The following is an 18,616-nucleotide window of genomic DNA, read 5'->3' on the forward strand; positions in this document are numbered from 1 at the left end:
TAAAAGTGTATCACATTTACTTAGTTCTCTCCCATTTGTTTTTCCAGCCTTGAAGAATCCGGCTGCATTCCATGAACAGAGGAAAAGTCTTGAGCGATCCAAGGTTAGAACTATAAGCAACATTATCTCAAAGAATCCTTCAAAAACAAAGTCACGTGGTATGCGGCATGTCTTTCAGACAATAGAAAAATAATTAAATTAAATGATTAGAAACAGTGCAATATGAAATTACAACAGGTGATTTCATTGTCTTGGTATTTTGTAAGTGTGTAAAAAAAAACAATTATTTAATTAGTTGTGTCAATATTTTGCAGACTGGAGATTACTTAAAACACAAAATCAGAAGTAGGCCTGAGAAATCTGAGCTTATCAACATCAAAATTCTACAAGGTAAGACCTTTGGTGCTTGTTACTGCACTCAAAAAATCTGAGATTACGCATTTCAATTAAATTACAAAATGCCATTACATTTAATTGAGTAATTTATAACAATAAATAAATAAATAAATAAATAAAACAAAATATTATTAGTTTTATTAATGTAAAAAAATGCACAGGTGTATTAAATGGAATTTCGTTATGAAATTTAAATGTGAAAATCTTAAAAACAGGCTAAAGTATTTTTATTTTTATTTTTAAAGTGTGTTGTTGCCAGATTAAAAAAATAAAAACACCCACATGGTGAAATTGATTATGTTTCAACCTTAGAATTTGAAAATATATTACTAAATGTACTTCCATGTTAAGAAAATGAGTAACACCAAGGTTTGCTTTAGCATCTGCCAAATGAATGTGCAGTCATGTGTAAATGTAGAGACAATGTGCCAACAAAACAGTAGGAAAATACTTCTGAATTCTTGTTGAAATTTATTTTAAAAATATATGTTTTGGACAATATTTATATATTTTGATTTTAAAAAAACAAATGAGATTTGGTCCAAAAATGATCTATATTTGCAAAATAATATATCTAACATTTATCCAAGACACATTTATATAAATGTATTACAAATATATAATACCAATATATTTTCCTGATATAGGAAATTTTGCCATTTTTCTATATTTTAAAATACATTAAAAAATTACACATTTTTGCCATATGGGTGCATACACTGAATAACTAAAATAGCATTATAAAGGGGTCCTGGGTAGCTCAGTGAGTACAGATGCTGATTACCACCCCTGGAGTTGCGAGTTCGAATCCAGGGTGTGCTGAGTGACTCCAGCGAGGTCTCCTAAGCAACCAAATTGACCCGTTTGCTAGGGAGGGTAGTCACATGGGGTAACCTCCTCGTGGTCGCAATTAGTGTTTCTCGCTCTCAATGGGGTGCGTGGTAAGTTGTGCATGTATCGCGGAGAGTAGCATGAGCCTCCTCATGCTGTGAGTCTATGCGGTGTCATGCACAGTGAGCCACGTAATAAGATGCGCAGATTGACGGTCTCAGAAGTGGAGGAAACTGAGACTTGTCCTCCGCCATCTGGATTGAGATGAATAACCACGCCACCACGAGGACCTACTAAGTAGTGGGAATTGGGCATTCCAAATTGGGAGAAAAGGGGATTAAAAAATAAATAAAAATAACATTATAACATCTATGTATATAATGCCATGATGTCATAGAAAATAAGCCTTAAGTGAATCTGACTGTTCTCAGCAGATTTAGAGAAAGTGTATTTTCCATAAAGATACAAAACACATGGTTTTGGCTTCAGTCATTACAGACTGTTTACAGCGGGAGCATTTTGACACTTCAGACCGAGCTTTGTGTGATCCACTCTGAATGATGTGCACCTTGGAGGCCCAGACCTGGAAGCTCACACAATAACTGTTTATTCTAAAAATGTCTCTTGTGTTGCATCATGTATGTGTTTGAATGAAGGCCTGCTATACTGGATTAACAGTGCTTACCAACACTCTGTTTACTGTACAGACACGGCCAGTGAAGGCCCCGTACAAGACTCACAGACAAAACTTAAGCGCGCCAGGCTTGCCGACAACCTTAATGAGAAAATCGCTCTCAGACCAGGCCCACTGGAGCTGGTGGAGAAGAATATCATTCCTGCTGATTCAACTGTTAAAGAAGCGGCTATGAAAGGTATTTGAGGCAACCGGAATGTCAATGAATTTCATGGTTTTCACTAACAACCAATAGAGATAAAAGAGTTCATTGAGCAAAATGAAAACATTTTGTGTTTCAATACTCCAAACTTCCCCCCAAGTCCATATTTATTGAAACAAAACTGCCAAAATAATCATTTTTGATTGGTACATTACAGCATGGATTGTTTTATGAATCTGTCACAGTGTGATGCAGTTTTTTTTTCCTTTGCCATTGAAGGATCAGTAAAAAAATATATATATTGGAATCGACAGTAAAACTGTAGCTTGTATGCGAGCAGAGAAAGCACTGTTTTTATTTTCACATGCAAAGGGAGCATTTCTTAAAGGCACAACAGCAAAAAAAGAAAAAAAAATAGAAAAAAAAATATATCTATATCTATATCTATATCTATATAGATATATATATATATATATATATATACTTCTAAGGGTCAGAAAGAGGCTGGAAAATAATAATGAAATACTAAATTATGAGTTTTTTCTGGACACACACACAAAAAGCCTACTAACATTCAACTACCCATTTACAAGGGAGTATTGCAGTATCAACATTGACACTTTTTAAAGTCTGTCCGATCACCCCTTGGGATTGATGGCACCCCTATGCATTGCATATATTGCATATATAGTTTTTGCGCCTGCTGCTAAGATTATACAGTAAGTGGATATTTTAAGTATAAATTGAATAATTTGACTGAAAACCAAACCTTTTAGTGTTAAAATAATAACATTAAAAATCCTAAATGAGTCAACATTTTAATTAATTTTGCATCTTCCATTCATGACTGTCCCAACAATGCCCAGAATTCCAAGCTAATGATGTTTAGCGAGATTCCTTAAATTCCTCCCAACCTTTGCCTCAACAAACACCATTTGATTTAGGAGGCTATTCGCTCTTGCTCACAGGCATTAACTTCCAATGTGTTTACTATGTAGTCTGACCACAGTATGTTGTCCCCTTAGATCCCCCCAAAGCCAATGTTTTTGGACATGCTCAATGTAAACATTTTGTGTTTCCCCCCTGGAGCTGTCTGTAAATGTATTGCATAAGCCAGGCATGAGGCTGGGGGCGATAGTTTATATTACCACTGTTGGAAGAGGAACATGTTTTATTGAGACAAATAGCAGCTGTATTTAAATCCACCTTTATGCTGGAGATCAAATGAATGTCCCCCTCATTTCTCTGTTTTGACTCGTTATGATTTATGTGGCTCCACCAAACCACCTACAAAGGTGTTTGAGAAGATGGGGTGCTCCCCAGCCATCTACTGCCACTAAAACTGTCCCTACAAATGTCACTTCATAGAAAAAAGAGCTGTACCTGTGAAAGCCTATTTTCAGCAGTCATTATTCCAATCTACAAAACTAGGAAGTCATTCTAATGTGGTAATGTGATACTAGAGAAACCATTCTTGACCTTTCACTGACTGAAAATGCCTAAAGTCGAAATTTATGCAGATTTACGCATTTAAATTATATGACAAATGTTCATCAAACTGAAGACATTTTTAAATAATAATATTATAAATTGAACATTAATTTGAAGTATTTAAGTTTAAATACGTCACATTACGCTTGAGTCAATCATATGTAAATTTTGGTAAAGATTACTCAGTTCAGTTTGATGTACAGTAATTTTGTCTTACAATTGAAATGCATAAATCTGCGTAAATTTAGACTTTAGGTATTTTCACAGTCAGTTTTTAAAGCTATTAAGGTGGTTTCATTTTCATTTTCTTTTTTTTTCTTTTTTTTTTTTTTTTAGTTATGAACAAATTTTGAAGAATACAGTATTTAAAATAAATAGTCATGTTTAACACTATGAATGTCTCTACTGCAACCTTGGTGAAGAAAAGTATCTTTTTCATTCAACAACACAAATTTCATGATGATTCTAAACTTTTCAATGGTAGTGTATGTGGATATGATGAACAATAAGTCCTTAGAAATCTATTCTTTTGTTCAAAGAAACTTTGAGTACATTTTCATGTCAAATTAGTGCACATGCTCTGACACATTGAGCCATAATGCTCATGCAGGTTGTGCGAGTTTGAATCTGGCTTGCAACATTTTTTGATCCTGTTCCCCTTCTATAAATCCCCTGCCTTTAAATAAAAAAGTGATCAAAAAAAATAAATAAAAAGGAAATGAAATAAATTGCATTATGTTGATGAAGTAGGAGCAATATAGTGCATTTTCTTTCCAAACACAACTGTTTTAGACGATCTAAGATGGTACAAGTGGACAGGCAGTAGCCAGGTGCTCTCTGGGCCTTTTTCATATTGCACAGGCCAGTCCAACATCAACAACTGAAGGAAATAACACTCACACATTTCCCAGTGTGTGACGAAGGCAGCGGACAGTGTGTGCCCAGCACACTCGTGCAAAGTGTGCTTGACATGATTAAATCCAGTCTCTGCACTCCTGGCAGGTCACATGCTTAGATATGGAATCAGTCATACAAACACACACAAATAATTGCCCCTTCCAAGTGTGCACTCAAACCAGTGTTTGAGTAGTTAGCAACATTGTGAAATGTGAACTTAACTACATTTTTCAGTAGCTTGACTGTAGCTCAGCTATTTTCACAATCGTTTAGCATTCTACTTTTTTTCAGTAAGTAGCTGTGTAGCATCACAATGTAGCGTCTTCTTTTTGAAGCGAAATATTTAGTTTATAGTAGTGTTGGGTAGATTATTTATGACATAATCAGGTACTGATTACAAATGATACAACTAAAATTGTAATCAGGAATTTAATATTTTAGATTATACTTGGGGGTAATTTTATCAGATTATTTTGGATTACTTATTGCATGTTTTGATGAAAATCTAAGTGTATTAATTACCAATATGCCCTCATTTCACTTAACATTAGTAAACATGAAATCATACAGCAATTTGTTTTGTCAGTCCCTGAAATCCCCCACACCCATTTGTAATAACGTAATCCATAAAAAAATCCATAAAAGTGTAATCCATTAAAATTAACTGTAATCTGATTACATGCATTTAGTAATGTATTTAAAAGTAATTTATTTTTAAACTAATTACATAATCCAGATTATATGCAGTCCATTACTACCCCACACTGGTTAATCGCTGCTGTTTATTACTGTTTTTTGACTCAATTATACAAAATAGTTTGTTTTCTAGTATTTGTATTTATTATAAATATAGGTTGTAGGTGTATTTATGTTCATTTTAATGATGTCACCCAAATTGTTTTATTTCTTCATAACTGAGATCTTTATTCCTTTTGTGCCAGATGAATACTTTTCTAATTGCAGAATTAAAATATCATCAGATAGTTGTTTTATTAAAAAGATTTTCTCCCTCTAATAGCTTCAGTGTAGTTAGCAATATTTGTTAGTAGGTTCCAGTATAGCTAACTACTTTTTATTAAGGGTAGCATGACTGCAGTTTAGCTACTTTAAGGTATGAGTAGCTTGTAGCTTGGGAAGCTACAGTTTCACAGTAGCTTCACCAACAATGACTCACACTGGCCCTATTATGACCCCTTACTCTGACCTGTAGAATATCAAGGCTCCTGCTACAGTAAAGTGGCCCCTGTCAGTCTCCCCCGACTACATTACGGCACATCTGAGCCAAGTTCTCAACTAGGTGCAATTGACAAACAAATTACAAGTGTTCAACAATGGCCAGGATCAAGCCAGTGGCACCAGACACATCAGCATTCTGGCATTTGCTCAACACTCTTATATTCCTCCTCCACACATACACAAAATCAGACGCAAACACACTCATGCACAAACTCTGGGAGACTTTTACTCAAATATTTACACAGACACAGACTTCAGAGCCTTGTAATTCTTTCAAACACTGCTTGTGTTAAGATGTTAATCAGTCTTGCTTCACGTTAGCTGAACTGGCGGACTGTGGGGCTCCGTGAATAAATTTTTTCTTATCTTTGCTGCGGCCTGCTTTGTTTTGCTTCTTGGATTTATCCTTCTATGTATGCTTATCTTAATGCATTCGAGTTCTGTATCTCAGTACACTCTTTTGTCCCTGTCTTATCTCTCTAGTGAACCATGGGAAGTACCCCAAGCAGGAGGACTCGTACGCTTTTGAGGAGGACAGCAGCAGTGACAGTCTTTCTCCCGAGCAGCCCCACAGTGAAGAGTCGCAGGGCTCTGCTGAACCCCTCCTAGAGAACAAAACCAGCAGCTTGCCCTCCCCCAGACTGACCAGTATTAGCCAGGTGAAACACTGCACTGTCCAACAAAGTTAAAAAGGTTCTACATATTCAGACTGATGTTACAGTGACAAAAAAATCAGTGACAGTGTCTGCTAAAATCACTTTTAGAATTATCAAACTGGCCCCCAGTGGCCAAAGCTGGAACAACAGCCATGTGCATACGCAACAGTACTGAGACCTAAACTGTGTTCTCTCACTTGCTTTGAAAAGATGCATCATGAGCATCCAATTTTTTTCCTGAAACATCTGAGTAATAATTACATTAATATACTCCTAACTCTAACAGTTCAGAGAACAGCATACAAAACAGTCTTATTTCACTTACTTGTGTGTAAATGTGGTATCTTGCTAACCGAAGATCAGCATTCAGAACTAATGTGATGATTTCCTGTATGATCATGCTGGCATATTCCTTTCCCTTTGAATGTTCATTCGTTAAGTGATTTGGCTTTAATCCATTCAGAATAATGCATTGCTCTTAATGTGCAATACAAAATTAGCACAGAGAATGTAGAAAAAGTCCACAAATTCACCTGGGTCTGCCCTTGTTTTAGTAAAATGTTTCTCATCTGGTGGGCCACTGGTCTGATTTGATAGGGTCGCTGAAAAGTAGGGAAAAAAACAATGCTAAATGCAAAGAAAAAAATGCAACTCACCTTATAATCATGCATAGTTAACTTAGGATAGCCATATAAATTGGCATATTGACTTTTAAAAGGGACTAAACCCTTTTGTTGTTGACGTAAAATGCCAGACATCCAATATTTAACAGCAAATTCACCTTTCACTAGGTAATTTGGCTAATACTATTAAAATATTTGGCCCAGTGTTTGTACCTTGTGTTAGGTTTGTAAATCACACTTCTGCTGTTGTTTATATATATATATACAAAATTGTCAGTTTTCCTATTCAGCCTACACAGGCATATTCATCATTTTACATATTGTTGATCCTATGCAGTTCATAGTTATTTTAATAAACTTAAATGTTTTATTTAAAGACAAATTAGTTTACCAAAAATAATAATAATAATAATAATTGGTACTGTGTTGGGTCGCCACTAGATAAAATCTGGGTCATGAACCAAAACTAGTTGTGAACCACTGGTTTTCTTGAAACAGTTTGCAATGTCTAAGAAAATGTTGCCCCCTATGGTCATAAAGGGAACTGCAGTGTTCTGCTCAGACTCTTGAGGAGCCGTTAGGCACGGAATGACAGATCTTTGACTCAGGGCCCAGCTCAGCATGCCAGTGTGTTTCTTACACAGTGAAAAGTGTATTGTGGTTGTTGCTTTTACAACATTGCTTCAGGCATCAGAATGATTGCCCATTCTTTGGCAACAGGCATAATTAATGACTCGCTGTTGCTGTCAGGAGGCCTGGCATGAAATCATAAACTATTACTGAGATCACGTGCAGTAAAAGCGTGTACGAGTTGGGAATATTTGTTTTAGTATTGTGGCTGTCCAGTGGTGGGAGCTGTAAATTATGTAAATGTTTAATAATAATCACCTAATGTGCATGTTTAAAATGCAAAGTACTTGGGAATATGTGTAAATCTCATACAAAGAAAGTTGCATGGGTACCAGCTTAGTTTGTGTAGTACCCTGTTTTCAAGCCTAGCTTCAGTTGGAAAATGTCTGATCTAATGATCATTTGACTATTCTAAAGGGGTCTCAGAACAAAGAAGCCACTAATCAAAACCAAGAAGACAATGCACATATGACAAACACCCAGGCAACTCCACCTATACCAGTCCCTGCAATTGTCAAGGTAGGACTAAGCAACTTCTCTGCCATTTACACTCAAAAAAACAGATTGTTCATTGCTATGTTTAAGCATCCCAACCAGTCCAACTTAGCAAAACAGGCTGAACCAATGTTTTGGGGCTGGGCTAACTGTTTGTCAATCAATGGAAGATGGGGGAAGCGTTTGGAAAACCTGTTTGACAACAGTCATTGTTTTTACTATTTCAGTGCTCACCATAAAGCTAATCTTCAATCACAAAATTTTAGATAACTTTGAGGATCTGAATTCACTGTTCTTTTCTTTTCTGTTCTTTTTAACTGAACAATGCAGTCCAAAATGTCAGACAAGAACCGCCACAAGAAGCCAAAAGATATCAAGCCTAAAGTAAAGAAACTCAAGTACCACCAGTACATCCCACCAGACCAGAAGGCAGAGAAATCTCCTCCTCCACCCATGGACTCTGCGTATGCTCGTCTTCTGCAGCAGCAGCAGCTCTTCCTGCAGTTGCAGATCCTCAGCCAGCAGAAACACCAGCATCACTCTCACCCCCACCAGCATCAGTGTCCTCAGAGCCAGAGTTTCAGCTACCACACATTGAACCAACACACACCAAATAAGTGAGTCCTGAGGAGACACTTTCCATAAATGTGAAATGGAGCACAAATTGGTGTCCCATTACTTTTTTTAGAAAATATATCTGTAATATATGCTAGATTAACTATTATTATAGAACAAAATTTGAATAGCATGAAATGTATCTACTTTTAAATGAATTAGATGTATTGGGAAGATAAATAATCTTATTCTATACAGTTTTCACACAAGTTGTAGTTTTGACTGGATTCGTCAAACTCACCCATTCAGCCCTGTTAATGTTGGAAAAATGATAAATATTTCTTTAATTTGCGGGAAATATAAGTCTATCAAAAACTACAAACCAACATTTGTCTCCAAACTACAGTACATTGCATTTATTAAACTTTATTTTTATTTAGTGTTTTATTTTTTTTTATTTTATTTTATTTATTTTTTTTGCTAGAAATTATTAAATCACATAAATCAGGATTTTAACTGGTCCCAAATGTTGGTGACATGTACAACTCATATAAACATTTATAAATATAAAATATATATATATATACACTGTGTGCCCAATTATTAGGCAAGTGAGTATTCTGATCTTATCATTATTTCCATGCACATTTTCCAACTCCAAACCATATAAACTTGAATGCTTATTGGATTAAATCATTTTCAGGTGATATGTATTTGTGTAATGAGGGAGGGTGTGACGAAAGTGACTAACACCTTATATCAAGGTGTGCATAATTATTAGGCAGCTTCATTACCTCTGGTAAAATGGGCCAAAAAAGAGATTTAACTGACACCGAAAAGTCAAATATTGTAAAATGCCTTTCAGACGGATGCAGCACTCTTGAAATAGCTAAACTATTGAGGCTTGTAACAACATTTTGTTGCGAATAGTCAACTGGGGCGCAAAAAAATGCATGGAGGTGAAAAGGCGCAAATTAACTGCAAAAGACTTGAGAAGAATTAAACCCATTATCCTCCAATGCTACCATATTCCAAAACTGCAACCTACCTGGAGTGTCCAGAAGTACAAGGTGCCAAGTGCTCAGAGACATGGCCAAGGTCAAGAAGGCTGACACATGACCACTACTGAATATATTCACAAGTTGAAGCGTCAAGATTGGGCAAAGAAATACCTGAAGACAAATTTTTCAAAGGTTTTATGGACAGATGAAATGAGAGTGACTCTTGATGGACCAGATGGATGGGCCCGTGGCTGGATCACTAATGGACACAGGGCACCACTTCGAGTCAGGCGCCAGCAAGGTGGAGGAGGGGTACTTGTATGGGCTGCTATCATTAAGGATGAGGTAGTTGGACCTTTTCAAGTTGAAGATGGACTGAAACTCAACTCTCAAACCTACTGCCAGTTTCTGGAAAGTACTTTCTTCAAGCAGTGGTACAGGAAGAAGTCCTCAGCATTCAAGAAGGCCATGATCTTTATGCAGGACAATGCTCCATCACATGCATCCAAGTACTCCACTGCTTGGCTAGCCAGAAAGGGCCTCAAAGATGACTAGACCCCCTTCCTCACCTGACTTAAATCCTACTGAGAACTTGTGGGCCCTTCTCAAACGTGAGATTTACAGTGAGGGAAGGCAATACACCTCTTTGAACAGCATTTGGGAGGCTGTGGTTGCAGCTTCAGTGAAAGTTGATCATGAACAGATCAAGAAACTGACAGACTCCATGGATGGAAGGCTCATGGCAGTTATTAAAAAGAAGCGTGGCTATATTGGTCACTGAATATTTTTGAAAGGCCAAACATTTTCCAGGCCATTTAATGTTACTTATTTGTTGCACCTACCATTTAGAATAAACAATTGAGTTGGGAGAAATTCTTTTTGTAATTTAGTTGCCTAATAATTGTGCACACTAATAGTTGCCTAATAATTGTGCACACTTATATATTCCCCTGAGAAAGACAAAACTCACTTTTTCTTTGTTAAACATTCAGGTTTGATGTTCAATAACATTTTGGATTGACTGAGAGCATTGTGTTTGTTCAACAATAAAATTAATCCCGAGGAATACAATCTGCCTAATAATTGAGCACGCAGTGTAAATACAAAATGCACCTAAGGAGCTCAAACAAAGTATTATACAAACTGTTTTATATAAGAATAAGTACCTTTCACTGACCCTAAGGAACTAAAGGAAATTCATGCAATTTTTGTTTTATTCAGAATATTTTTCAAAGGAATGGTATGACAGAAAAAGCACTGTCTACTATTTATTTGTCAGTTAATTAAATGTATTTCTTTCTTCTGTGTAACAGGCAATCAAGTGAACAACAATTATCATGTAGTTCAAATGGACCAACTAGCGGCATTAACAGTAGCTCCTCATCTCCTGTGAAGACAACCTACTGCAATCCCACCTCCATCACCCCAGTCAGACCAGGCCCTTTGCCTGCTAACCTAGATGACTTGAAGGTAGGTGCTGCTCTTTTACATGTTCTTACATCGGAGGTTGTGTGGCATTGTTGTTAAAGATCTGGCCTGGTAACCAAATGGTTATAGGTTTTGATTCCTGTAAGAGTTGATCTGTGATCTGTAACCATTGTGCCATTAAGCAAAGCATCCCTGGTTGTTCCAAAGGGATTTTCAATGTAACAAATGTACTGTAAGTCACTTTGGATAAAAGTGTCTACTAAATGGCTGTAGGCGTTAATTACAGACAAATAAAGTGCGAACCAAAAGTCTGAGACCACTAGTAAAAATACCCCATTTGCATTTATTCTCATTTAATACCGCTTTTATTTTAAAAATTAAATATATTATCAGCATAACAATTTGAGTAAAAAGTTATTATTATTTATTTTATTTTTTTGTATATTTGGTATTCACTTGGTGGCCATCTTTGGAATGCTCCTGGGCAGCTATTTTCTATGTAAACAGTGGCATACAAGTGTACTACTTAAATGGGGAAAAATCAAACTCTTGGTTAAACGGTTGGTCAAGATTACGATCAAAGAACATCACTGGTATCATAAATTGTGCTTCTTTACCTTAGATTATGCTAAAAAATGAAATTTTCCCAGCTTGTATAGCTAATGTGCATGCACGTTCTCGAGATGATTGACAGGCGATGTCTGTATCTAAACGGTGATTGGCTCTTTAACCTGTAAGGCAGGGCTTCCTTTCTACATTTGTTGACCATTGGGCATTCCAATTTCTCCCATTCATTTTAATAGAAGTGACCCGTCTCTGCTAAATAGTCTCTGGTATGTGTCCTTTTTTCTTTAATGACAGCATAAACTTGAGCTGGCATAGACTTCACAAGTCTGTGCAATACCTATGATCCATGTTATCCAGCATGATCTGACAACGTTCCAAGGAGCATTTTGCCTGCTTTAATGAAATCTTTGTAAAAAGAAGGTAACATGGTCAAGATTTGGTTATTTGATTATTAACCTAGAAATAGTACAGAATATTTCATATTTTTTCATAATTTTGTCAAATTAAATTTGATTTCGAATTCCAGATTTTAAATGTGGTTTCAGACTTTTGGAGCTCACCCTATATAGAATGCATTCACAGGCAACATCAACAAAAACAATTCTTTTAAAAAAGCATGACAGAAGAAATGTGTTGGGTTCATGTTTGGATTCATTAATTTGTGTGATGGCAGGTATCTGAGCTAAGGCAACAACTGAGAGTACGTGGCCTGCCTGTGTCTGGCACTAAAACAGCTCTAATAGAACGACTACGGCCCTTTAAAGACTCCAGCTCCAGCTCTGGAGACATCAGCACTGTGACCTTCCCAGTGACCCCCACAGGATCTCTGTCATCCTACCAATCCCCGAACTCCTCAAGTGCCATGTCTCATGGTGGTGGCTACTACCCTTTCTGCAGCACCATCTCCACCCCACCCATCTCACCAGCCTCTTCTGACCTCTCTGTTAGTGGCTCTGTACCTGACAGCTTCAGTGATGTCACTATGTCTTCTCCACAGTTTGGCCTTCAGCCCTCTCCTGCCCAACTGAGCACGGATGAGGGCCAGAGCATATCAAGTGCCCTCGGAGCAGGTTGCCTATGTGGGGATACCCAGGCAGGTTTAGAGCCTCTGGGTCTAGATGCAGAGAAGGACAAGATGTTGGTGGAGAAGCAGAAGGTGATTGAGGAGCTCACATGGAAGCTCCACCGAGAACAGAGGCAGGTGGAGGAACTGCGGATGCAGCTTCACAAGAGGAAGCATGCTCATTGCCTGCAAGAATGCCCTACTCCACCACCAGGACCACCATCACAACATCTAATGCATCACCAGCCTCCATCCCAGATGCAGCAGTTTTATGGTGTGTCTGTCAAACAGGAGCATGTGGCTTCAAGCTGCCCTCTTTCATCGAAACAGCTGAAAGGAGGACCAAGCAACAGCTGCATGGAGGGGATGGGTCACTGTGACCTACACAGTGGTCCTCACTGCCTCGAGGTGCCCTCCTCTGGAAGCCCCACTGGCCTCTCGGCCTTCCTGAGCCCCCAGTGCTCTCCTCAAGATTCCCCTGTCACCAAAACTTCCAGCAGCCCCCAGCCCAGCAGTTTGCCTTCCTCCCCCAGTCATCCCTACATGCTGACCCCTCCTCTGGGCAGAGATGGCTGCTCTCACCCATTGGCTCAAAACGGACCCAGACCATGCAATATGCAGGTACTTAGCATCATGCAGAGAGCTGAACACTTCTGGTAAACTTCTGAAATTGACTTGCACGCTACAACATAATAGTCACATACCCTTACAAAAATTAATCGACTGCCATGGTACTTTGATATAGTTCTGAATGATTGCCATAATCATATACCAAGGTATTTACATGGTATTTCCAGCTAATTCATAAAATACCAAGGTGATTACAATGGAATTTACATGCTACTCCAGGTTATTTTAAAGAATACCGTGGTATGTCAATGGTGCTCCAAGGCAATTCAAAGAATGCCACGGTATTAACATGGTATTTTTAAGGTATCCCAAATAATACCATGATATTTACATGATACTTCAAGGTACTTAAAAAATACCATGAAATTTACATGGCTCTTCAAGGTACTTCAAAGAAAACCATGGTGTAACTCAGTGAGTAAAGACGCTGACTACCACCCCTGGAGTCACGAGTTCGAATCCAGGGCGTGCTGAGTGACTCGAGCCAGGTCTCCTAAGCAACCAAATTGGTCCGGTTGCTAGGGAGGTAAGAGTCACATGGGGTAACCTCCTCGTGGTCGCTATAATGTGATTCGTTCTCGGTGGGGCGCGTGGTGAGTTGTGCGTGGATGCCGCGGAGAATGGAATGAAGACTCTACACGTGCTATGTCTCTGCGGTAACGCGCTCAACAAGCCACGTGATAAGATGCGCGGATTGACGGCCTCAGACTCGGAAGCTACTGAGATTCGTCCTCCACCACCCGGATTGAGGCAAGTCATTATGCCACCACGAGGACTTAGAGTGTATTGGGCATTCCAAATTGGGGAGAAAATGGAGAAAAAATCATGGTATTTAAAGTACATGGTAGTCAAAGTAATTCAAATATTATCAAAGTATTGTGCAAGGTACTGCAAGGTACTTCAAAGAATACCATGGTATTTACATGGTACTCCAAGGTGCTTCAAAGAATACCAAGGTACTTGCATACATACTACTTACATACTACTTCAATGTTTGTCAAAGAATACAATGTTATTTTTACATGTTACTCTTAAGTATTTCAAAGAATACCATGGTATTTACATTGTCTCCAAGGTACTTCAAAGAATACTATGGTATTTACTTTGTACTCCATGGTACTTCAAAGAATACCATGGGATTTTTATGGTACTCCAAGGTATTTCAAAGAATACCATGGTATTTACTTTGTACTCCAAGGTGTTTCAAAGAACACCATGGTATTTACATGGTACTCCAAGGTGCTTCAAAGAATACCAAGATACTTACATACTACTTCAATGTTCGTCAAAGAATACAATGTTTTTTTTTTTTCTTACATGGTACTCTACTGTAAAGTATTTCAAAGAATACCATGGTGTTTACATGGTATTAGGTCTTTCAAAGAATATCATGGTATTTACTTTGTACTCCAAAGTACTTCAAAGAATACCAAGGCATTTACATACTACTTCAATGTACCTCAAAAAATACCATTGTATTTATATGGTACTCCAAGGTATGTCAAAGAATACCATGGTACATGTAACATGTCCATAAAACATGGTACGACTATGGTTCCAGGTAAAAAACATCCAGATGATTAAATGGTATTTTCTGATACATTTTGTTTGTGTAATCGTTAGTGTTATCAGGCTAAGCAACTAATTGGTGAAATATTTCTCTCACAGTTACAACAGAAAAATGTCGGACAGACGGTGAGCTGCTCATATTCATCTGACCAAAGAAGCATGCAGCCTGTATGCCCAAGCCCTGCAGAAAGCAACTTAAACCCCAGAGGGTCATCAAAGGCCAAGAGTGCTAACATGCAGCAAAAAGTATGTGAAAAACAAATTAAGTATAACTAAATAATCCTATGGGAAAAACTTAATTCATGCACAAAACCCACATGAGAAATCATCAAATAAACTTTTTTTTTCTGCATCTCCTGCAACAGTAAGTCTCAATTACATTGCACAAGATTTTGCTATTGCTCAGATGTTTAAAAGTATGGCTTTTTGTTAAAATATTTTTCCACAAATATTTTAATATAGCAGTCATGTGTCTTCATCAACATACCTTGGAATTGCCAAGATTCATTGAACTGTTTAATCATGTGAAGTCACAAGAGCTCCTCAATGAACATGAGCATGGTCATGTGATCATCACATGCCCAAACATATGGAAGCTCTCACACAAGGTGGTGTTTAATCTCGCTGGTATTTGTTGTCATTCGGCCAGAGTTTACACCATCTTCAAGAAAGATATGATAGATTTCTTAACGACCACAAAGAGACAAAGCAGGAAACCTTTGGTGCCCCCTTGCGCATGGTCCAAACATACAAATGCAGTCTGCCTCACATCAAAGAGACCTTCTAGAACCTTCTCCTTCTCCAGTCCCTCTTCCTCTTCAGAGGTGTAACATTTCACCCTGTCTCCTTATATAGGAGGCAATATTGCACTCTCCCAGGCACGTTGACCCAAAGTCTCCCACCACTGCCTTCTGTAGTTCAGATTCTTCTGCATCCAACACTAAACAGCCCCCATGCTATGAGGATGCTGTAAAACAGGTAAAGCAGCCCCAAGAGTAGCCCCAACATCACTGCTCTAATTTATGGCTCGCTCCTCTCCTCTTCCCCTGTAGAGTGCACTCCTCTGCTCTCACACTGCACACTCTTGTATCCGCAAAAAGAGATTTCTGGCTGTCTTTTTAGAAAAGAGCTTTGCTAAAATTCTTGCTAAAGAGGAACTTATGAGTGGCAGTGTTAATGCTGCGGAAAGTCAGAGTTGCTGTATTGTGGGGCTATTCGAATCCACTCCTGGAGAGCCACCAGAGATTAACTCCAACCCTAATCAAACACACCTGAACAAGATTATCAAGGCCTTCAAGAGGATTAAATGACAAATGTAGGAGTTGCAAATGAATGCAAAAAAATTTGAATATCGCAAGAACATTCTGCAAATAAAGCAGTGTTTCCGTCCATGTTCAAGAGAACGAAATCGTAATTTCCAAGGAATAATTAGTACAAAATAGAAATGGAAATAGACAAACTGGTCTAATTTTTTACGTGACTCATACACACTTTTCTGGTGAAATGAACAAGTAAAACGGCAGATAATCTGTTCATAAACACTTAGTTTTTACAATGTTCCTCGCACAATAGCCGCTTTTCCACTATCGGACCAGTGCGAGCCAGGGCCATAAACTAGTCAGCCGGGGCTAATAGCCTCAGACCTCAAGCCGCGAGACCAAAATCGCTCTGCATTCCTACCATCAGGCCAAAATCCCAGTAGCATTGCCCTAAAACCTGCCCTTTATACACCACCCTGGTGCAAATGTCACACACCCCGCCCATTTCAAAAGCCAAACAAAATCCGCATGTTATCTCGAACCATGGAAAGTTCTTCCTTTGTCCATTGTGCATCTTAATGGATTTGTAATGTGCCCCAAATTTTTTTGCCGAGATGCAGGTGCGTGACATCACACAAACATGTTGCCACCCAGAGATGTACAAAGTTAGTGATTAATATTCACTTTTATTAAATTATATTGATCAATGTGTCAAAGTTCCTACATTACAAGATATTAAAGTTTGTTTAACAAACCTTTGCAGAGACAAGTGTACAAAACACTTTTTTGATGATCATACACCTGTAGCACAAATGCTAATATAGCAGCATTGTTTATCAGTTGGGTTGCTAGGAGACGTCTAGTCTGGTGACAGTCAAACCCCTGTTAAGCTAAAGGGAGTGTTGCAGTTTTGGTAGTTTAAACATAATTTTCCAAGCATCTGGCAGTGGAATTCCTTTCTGGTCAGAGATCGGAGAATTCAAGTAGGAATATCCCACATCCGACTTGAATGAAATGCAGCATGGGTATCTCGCTAAACTCCACCTTTGACACTGACCCCGCCACAATTCCCAGTTGGCCTTGTTTGACCCAAGGGTAATTGGCGAATAAGCCCAGAGGAGGCACGATTAAGTCCTGGAAGTGACAGTGGGAACGCAACTGCCCCTGGCATGCACCAGCACGCCCTCATTTGGCCCGACAGTGGAAATGTGGCTAACAGTATCTTAAGACATCTAAGCATTTTACTATAGTGCCTGACCTGTAAGGCAAAACATTTTAATGTTTACATTACATAACCAACCACAGTTATTATCTTGTTCCACCATGATCAATTTGAGCTGTAAATCAACACAGCACCACAAGTTGTGGACATTTCCCCTCAGAACTGGCACGTTATGTGTAAAGAACCAAGTAATATCATTTAGCAAAAATGATGCTGCAGTCACGTAATTTTCATGAGATCAGGCTGGAAAATCTTAGCCACTGGGGAACCCACTGCAACTTTTTTATTAAATGTAATACATTACTTACAGTTTAGAGTGTGCATACAAAACACTGTGACGAACTTCATGTTTGCAAGCAATTGACAGCAGATGCCTTTTTTCTGGGAGCGACAGCATGTCAGACAGTGTTGGGAGGTAATAGTAGCCAATAATTTTGATGACAGGCTTTGGCTCCAGCATTTCAGAAGGACCAGAGCAAAATTTGAAATGCTATGCAAGGATATCTGCTGTTAGTCTAATTATGAGTGATTTACTGTATATTTATTCACATAATTCGTTACGGCAAGGTCGCATTTGAAGTAAATATCTTTCCATCATAGCTTATGCTCATGTCTTCTTCCTGAATAAAATATTTATCTACCTCAAACCAGCATATACTGTACATTATTTTTTCATATTTTCAGCATTATTCATGCAATATCCCAAAATGTGCATAAAAACCTCACAGGCAGGTATGTAAGAGCAGGGTTGGAACTAAATTTTACAGGATGGTGACCCTCTGGAACAGATTCAAATAGGCCTGCTGGATTATGTACTTGCAGGAATAAACATTTGCCAACAAGTCTGAATGTAACAAAAATAATTTAAGTACATTGCATTTGAATGTGATCATAGCTGAAAACCTGGTTATTATCAGTTTGTATATTTACAACACCTTCAAAACGAAGGTATGGAATGTGGCATAAATCTGTTTTAAAACAACAAATATCAAAATGATAGTTCACACATAATTTTATGTTCTTGCAGCAAATGACCAGAAGTCAGCAGATGGATGAACTTCTAGATGTCCTCATTGAGAGTGGAGGTGAGCATACAATGTCTCATAATAAATGCCGTATGAAAGCTTTCAATTTCAGCTAATTTATTTGATCCTGTCAGTTGCATGGTGAATGGCAATCAAAGATGTAATACTAAACATTTGCAAGGCCCCTTAAAACTGCACCTTATGTC

General features: G+C 38.1%; 1 protein-coding gene across 11 annotated transcripts in view; it reads left to right on the forward strand.

Annotated features, from left to right (window-relative positions):
• Positions 1-18,616, forward strand: part of LOC127427498 (myocardin-like) — a 212,819-nt gene that overhangs the window by 189,172 nt on the left and 5,031 nt on the right. For 9 of the 11 annotated variants that reach the window (XM_051675148.1, XM_051675152.1, XM_051675153.1 and 6 more), the window contains 11 exons: positions 48-103; positions 315-390; positions 1,935-2,099; positions 6,171-6,346; positions 8,014-8,115; positions 8,422-8,708; positions 10,961-11,117; positions 12,316-13,326; positions 15,004-15,150; positions 15,760-15,882; positions 18,413-18,470. In XM_051675148.1, coding sequence (XP_051531108.1) covers positions 48-103; positions 315-390; positions 1,935-2,099; positions 6,171-6,346; positions 8,014-8,115; positions 8,422-8,708; positions 10,961-11,117; positions 12,316-13,326; positions 15,004-15,150; positions 15,760-15,882; positions 18,413-18,470 — 2,358 coding nt within the window. The remainder of the gene's footprint in view (positions 1-47; positions 104-314; positions 391-1,934; positions 2,100-6,170; positions 6,347-8,013; positions 8,116-8,421; positions 8,709-10,960; positions 11,118-12,315; positions 13,327-15,003; positions 15,151-15,759; positions 15,883-18,412; positions 18,471-18,616) is intronic. The other 2 variants (XM_051675155.1, XM_051675158.1) reach the window with 1 other exon arrangement.

This window comes from Myxocyprinus asiaticus, chromosome 36, assembly GCF_019703515.2.
Source record: "Myxocyprinus asiaticus isolate MX2 ecotype Aquarium Trade chromosome 36, UBuf_Myxa_2, whole genome shotgun sequence".
In the NCBI taxonomy this organism is placed as follows: Eukaryota; Metazoa; Chordata; class Actinopteri; order Cypriniformes; family Catostomidae; genus Myxocyprinus; species Myxocyprinus asiaticus.